The sequence below is a fragment of the Nomascus leucogenys genome, chromosome X (assembly GCF_006542625.1).
Source record: "Nomascus leucogenys isolate Asia chromosome X, Asia_NLE_v1, whole genome shotgun sequence".
In the NCBI taxonomy this organism is placed as follows: domain Eukaryota; kingdom Metazoa; phylum Chordata; class Mammalia; order Primates; family Hylobatidae; genus Nomascus; species Nomascus leucogenys.
In genome coordinates this window covers 123,199,658-123,205,912 of record NC_044406.1, presented here as the reverse complement: position 1 = coordinate 123,205,912, position 6,255 = coordinate 123,199,658, and the positions used below count along the sequence as shown (strand labels likewise).

The following is a 6,255-nucleotide window of genomic DNA, read 5'->3' as shown; positions in this document are numbered from 1 at the left end:
GTGCAGTGGCGCGATCTTGGCTCACTACAACCTCTGCTGCCCAGGTTCAGGTTATTCTCCTGCCTCAGCCTCCCAAGTAGCTGGGATTACAGGCATGTGCCACCATGCCCAGCTAATTTTTTTTTTTTTTTTTTTGTAGTTTTAGTAGAGACGGGGTTTCACCATCTTGACCAGGCTGGTCTTGAACTCCTGACCTAGTGATCCACCCACCTCGGCCTCCCAAAGTGCTGGGATTACAGGTGTGAGCCACCATGCCTGGCCTTTGCTTAATATAATCTTGTACTCGGTTAGATATTGGTCATCAGGCTCCAGTCCCTGCTCCACTACTTACTAGCATTGTGTTTCAAAGTAAGTCAGTCACATAAACCCTTAGATTTTGTTTTCTCATCAATAAAGTGAGGTTTATAATGCCTTACCTATCTTACATGATTGGTGTGGGTATCAAATGAAGTAGTATAGTATATACATAAAAGCACTAGACATTTGCAATCAGAGAGGCCTAGGCTTGAATCCAGGCTCTGCCACTTACTGTATATGTCACCTTTATCAACTTACTTGTTTCTCAGTTTACTCATTTGCAAATATAGGCACAAAAATATCTAAATCTCAGTGCTATAAGTGACTTGAGGTTTGTGAGGAGCTTAGCACATTGCTACAGACATTGACGTCACTCAATAAGTGATATACTGTGAATGAGGTCAAAGTGCCATGAACAGGTGATTATTATTCATTATTAATCTTCCCAAAATAGTTTGATGTGAAACCAAATGGATAACCATTTTCGACACACTGCATCATTGACTCCTTTCCACTAAATTCAAAAAAAGTCTTCTATGTTAAAGTTTGCAAACATATATAAGAGTGGAACAGTGATTAGAAATGAACTCCCACCTTATACATGAAATTCTTGATTTGACTTTTTAATAATCGCCATTCTGACTGGTGTGAGATGGTATCTTATCGTGGTTTTGATTTGCATTTCTCTAATGATAAGTGATATTGAGCTTTTTTCATATGTTTATTGTCCACATAAATGTCTTCTTTTGAGAAGTGTCTGTTCATGTCCTTTGCCCACTTTTTGATGGGATTGTTTGTTTTTTTCTTGTAAATTTCTTTAAGTTCCTTGAAGATTCTGGATATTAGACCTTTGTCAGATGGGTAGATTGTAAAAATTTTCTCCCATGCTATAGGTTGCCTGTTTGCTCTGATGATAGTTTCTTTTCTTTTCTTTTACTTTTTTTTTTTCTTTTTTTGAGACAGAGTCACGCTCTGTCTCCCAGGATGGGGTGCAGTGGTGCGATCTTGGCTCACTGCAACCTCTGACTCCCTGGTTCAAGCGATTCTCCTGCCTCAGTCTCCTGAGTAGCTGGGATACAGGCGTGTACCACCATGACCAGCAAATTTTTTGTATTTTTAGTAGAGATGCGGTTTCGCCATGTTGGCCAGGCCAGTCTCAAACTCCTGGCCTCAAGTGATCCACCCACCGCAGCCTCCCAAAGTGCTGAGATTACAGGCGTGAGTCACCACGCCCAGCCTGATGATAGTTTCTTTTGCTGTGCAGAAGCTCTTTAGTTTAATTAAATCCCATTCGTCAATTTTTGCTTTTGTTGCAATTGCTTTAGGCAAGTTCATCATAAAATCTTTGCCTATGCCTATGTCCTGAATGGTATTGCCTAGTGTTTTTATGGTTTTGGGTTTTACATTTACATCTTTAATCTATCTTGAGTTAATTTTTGTAAAGAAGGGGTCCAGTTTCAGTTTTCTGCATATGGCTAGCCAGTTTTCCCAGTACCATTTATTAAGTAGGAAATATTTTCTCCATTGCTTGTTTTTGTCAGGTTTGTGGAAGATCAGATGGTTGTAGATGTGTGGTCTTATTTCTGAGATCTCTATTGTGTCAAGAAACAACAGATGCTGGCGAGGCTGTGGAGAAATAGGAATGCTTTTACACTGTTGCTGGGAATGTAAATTAGTACAACCATTGTGGAAGACAGTGTGGCAATTCTTCAAGGATCTAGAACCAGGAATACCACTTGACCCAGCAATCCCATTATTGGGTATATGCCCAAAGGTATATAAACCATTCTATTATAAAGATACATGTGGGCTGGGCACGGTGGCTCACACTTGTAATCCCAGCACTTTGGGAGGCCAAGGCAGGTAGATCACCTGAGGTCAGGAGTTTGAGACGAGCCTGACTAACATGGTGAAACCCCATCTCTACTAAAAATACAAAAAATTAGCTGGTGTGGTGGCACATGACTGTAATTCCAGCTACTCAGGAGGCTGAGGCAGGAGAATCGCTTGAACCAGGGAGGCAGAGGTCTCAGTGAGCCAAGATTGTGCCATTGCACTCCAGCCTGGGTAACAAGAGTGAAACTCTGTCTCAAAAAAAAAAAAAAAACGTCACATGCATATTCACAATATAGCAAAGACATGGAATCAATCCAAATGCCCATCAATGATAGACTGGATAAATAAAATGCGGTACCTATGCACCATGGAATACTATGCAGCCTTAAAAAGGAATGAGATCATGTCCTTTGCAGGGACATGGATGAAGCTGGAAGACATCATCCTCAGCAAACTAACAAAGGAACAGAAAACCAAACACTGCATGTTCTTATTCATGAGTGGGAGCTGAACATTGAGAACACATGGACACAGGGAGGGGAACAACACACTGGTGCCTCTCAAAGGGGTGGGGGGAGGAAGAGCATCAAGACAAATAGCTAATGCACGCAGGGCTTAATACCCAGGTGATGGGTTGATAGGTGTGGCAAACCACCACGGTACACGTTTACCTATGTAATAAACCTGCATGTCGAGCCGGGCACGGTGGCTCACGCCTGTAATCCGAGTACTTTGGGAGGCTGAGGCGGGTGGATCACCTGAGGTCGGGAGTTCGAGACCAGCCTGACCAACATGGAAAACCCCTCTAAAAATAAAAAATAGCTGGCGTGGGCATGCTGTAATCCGGACTGAGGCAGGAGAATGCTGAACCTGGAGGTTGCAGTGAGCCGAGATCAGCCATGCACTCCACCTGGTGACAAGACAAAATCCAAAAAAAAAAAAAAAAAAAAAAAAAGAAACCTGCACAACCTGTGCGTGTACCCTGGAACATAATAAAATAAAATAAAATAAAATACTATTGATTTGTTATTTTTTTAAATTGTTTTATTTTACTTGAAATTTTGTCAGTCAAATTAAATAGCTCTTCTAAATTGCCTATATGTCTTTTTGGCTTTGAAGAAAGTGGTTAAATTAATTCCAAGAAAAAAATATGATTTGAAGTAAGAAATTAAACTTTATATTTGTGATCAAGGAAAGATCTTCTATACGACCCTTACTCATCAAGTCATAGAATCATGAAATATATTAGTGGAAAGGGCTATTAGGGACAATCTGCCAAGTCCTTCATTGTATATGTGCAGAAATTGAGGTCCAGATAGGAGAAATAGTACAAGTTTACTTAGTTTGTGAAAAACACCAGGGCTAGAACTTCCATCTTTTGATTTTTTTTCTTTCTTTTTTTTTTTTTTTTTTTGATGGAGTTTCACTCTGTCGCCCAGGCTGGAGTGCAGTGGCGGGATCTCGGCTCGCTGAAACCTCTGCCTCCTGGGTTCAAGCGATTCTCCACCTCAGCCTCCCGAGTAGTTGGGATTACAGGCGCGAGCCACCATGCCTAGCTAATTTTGTATTTTTACTAGAGATGAGATTTCACCATGTTGGCCAGGCTGGTCTCGAACTCCTGACCTCAGGTGATCTGCCCTCCTAAGCCTCCCAGAGTGCCAGGATTACAGGCATGAGTCACCACTCCCAGCCTTGATTTTTAAGACTGTATTCTTTCCATTGCACCATGTCTCATCAGGTGGATAGGCACCCAAGAAAGACACCATTCTTCCTTCAGGACTGTGTAAGGCAGAAGTAAAAAGATTTAGAAAAAAACTTCAAATTGTGTACTTTGATATTGAACATTTACAGAAAATAATAATTCTTTAGCCAGATCCCATATGTTCATCAGCAGTCACTTGGACCAAACCTAAAGGAGAAAATAAAACTGGCATAAATGTATACCATTTGTCATTGACTGACGCCTCCCACATCTTTTGCAATTGAATTATGTGACATGATGTACAGGTCTTATAAAAACATTTATTCCAAATCATTTACATTAGCTGTCGAGTCCTCATGATAGCAATGGACTAAATGTCTTTAGAGGACTACGCACAAACTGACCTAGCATGTTTTCTCATTGCAAAAGCAGATATAATAACATCAGTCACCTGCTTACATTTATATTATAAAGTCCATCCAATTAGTATTTTTTCACTAGAATGCTAACTCTATGAGAGCAAAGAGATTTTTGTCCATTTTGTTTACTGCTCTGCTCCATTGCCTAGAAGAACAGGTGGTATTTTCTGAGTCCCAGTTTCATATTTAGATTTCCTTCTTATCTTGACTTAATTCAATAATAGTTAAGATGAGACTATAATGTAATTATTGCACAAAAATAAGCAAAGTACCCAAGATGGAACTGTACACTAGAGATTTTCTCATTTTCTCATGAACTTATTGAGTCCTCACAGCAATTAGAGACCTTTCTAGGACTTTCTTAAGAAGTAGTACTTCAGCCGGGCACGGTGGCTCACGCCTGTAATCCCAGCACTTTGGGAAGCCAAGGCAGGCGGATCACCTGAGGTCCAGAGTTCGAGACCAGCCTGACCAACATGGAGAAACCCTATGTCTACCAAAATACAAAATTAGCTGGGCGTGGTGGCGCATGCCTGTAATCCCAGCTACTCCGGAGGCTGAGGCAGGAGAATGGCTTGAACCCGGGAGGCGGAGGTTGCTGTGAGCCGAGATCATGCCATTGCACTCCAGCCTGCGCAACAAGTGTGAAACTGTGTCTCAAAAAAAAAAAAAAAAATGTAGAACTTTTATGATTCTTAATCAGAAACGCCAATGAATGAGGAAGTGGGTCCAGAGTCTGTACTGACCATGTCCATAAACTCACATCCTTCCATGTGTTTTATCTCTCTTTAAACAGTGAAATTAGTAATGGGAAAAACGTCTAATTGCATCTTTTATATAGCACTTTATTATATAAAGCAATGAATTCTAAATGAAGTCAAGTGAATTCTAAACATGAAGCAATAAAGTGTTTAGTAAAACCACGAGGAACCCACAGAATGCAAAAGCTATTTACAAATAAGGATTTTTGTTTCTTTTCTCTTTTTTGTGGCACCTGATGTTACAAATATGATTAATCTCACATAATTCTATCACATTTAAACTAGAAGCACAGAGTAGAACAAAGGGAAGAATATTAAATAAGATAGTGTGGTACTTAGGATGGGAACTGGAAGCTAGCAGTGGGAGGGGAGGTGGAGAGATGGGAGGAGCAGCTTTGCAAGTGGTTCATAAATAATGGCCTGCATCCCATCTAACAACATATAAAAATAAAAGAGAGTAATACAATTTGTTACTGTTTAGAAATGAAATGAAATTTTAAAACGTTTCAAATGAGCAATTTTCTCCTCACATTAGTACTCTGGGGACTGATAGGCTTTTTCTTTTGTCTCTTCTGGTTGCCTTGAATGGTGATCAGCAATGCATGATCAGCCAAGTGGCATCAGCTCTAATACTATCATCATATGCCAGCCAGAGGGAAGGTGAAAGGGGAAATGGGATTTGCCACTGCAAATGCCATCTCGATTAATAAATATCTGAGACACGCCAAGAGAGAACAAAATCTATCTTCCTCTTTTTGCATGCACCATGCCTTTTCAGTTATATTACTTGATAATAAACCCTCTTTTACAGCCTGTTGTGTTTCCAGGCAGCTGACAAGCAGATCAAATCTCTCCAAAAGGGTCATGTTAATCACCGTTTCAAACAGCGATCTAAAAAAATGCATTCTAACATGCCTTCGCAAAGGTATAATTCAAATGATTACCTCATGTGTTCCAAAGGGGAATCGGGTGCTGTCCTGTTTCCATAGCACTCAATTTCACAACATTTTGCAAAACTGCTCTGTGAGATATCTTCCTTCAAGAGTAGCAATATCACAGTCATAACTTTCTAAATTTGGGCCTGCAGTAATGACAGACTTTGAATGAATGCTTTCCTATGGTATGGGAAAGAAGAATAAGTTCAAAAAATTAGACTTTTCTCAGCTTTAAGCTCTAAGCTACACTAAGCTGACTTGTCTTCCTTTTTACCTATGTGAAATGCTTATCCTTTGACTGGAAT

General features: G+C 40.1%; 1 protein-coding gene across 1 annotated transcript in view; it reads right to left on the bottom strand.

The window, feature by feature from the left end:
• Positions 1 to 3,998: 3,998 nt before the first annotated feature.
• Positions 3,999 to 6,255, bottom strand: part of LOC100584080 (zinc finger FYVE domain-containing protein 9-like) — a 29,440-nt gene continuing 27,183 nt past the window's right edge. Inside the window, 1 exon segment of the mRNA XM_012498650.2 lies at positions 3,999 to 4,042. Within this exon segment, the coding sequence (XP_012354104.2) occupies positions 3,999 to 4,042 (44 nt within the window).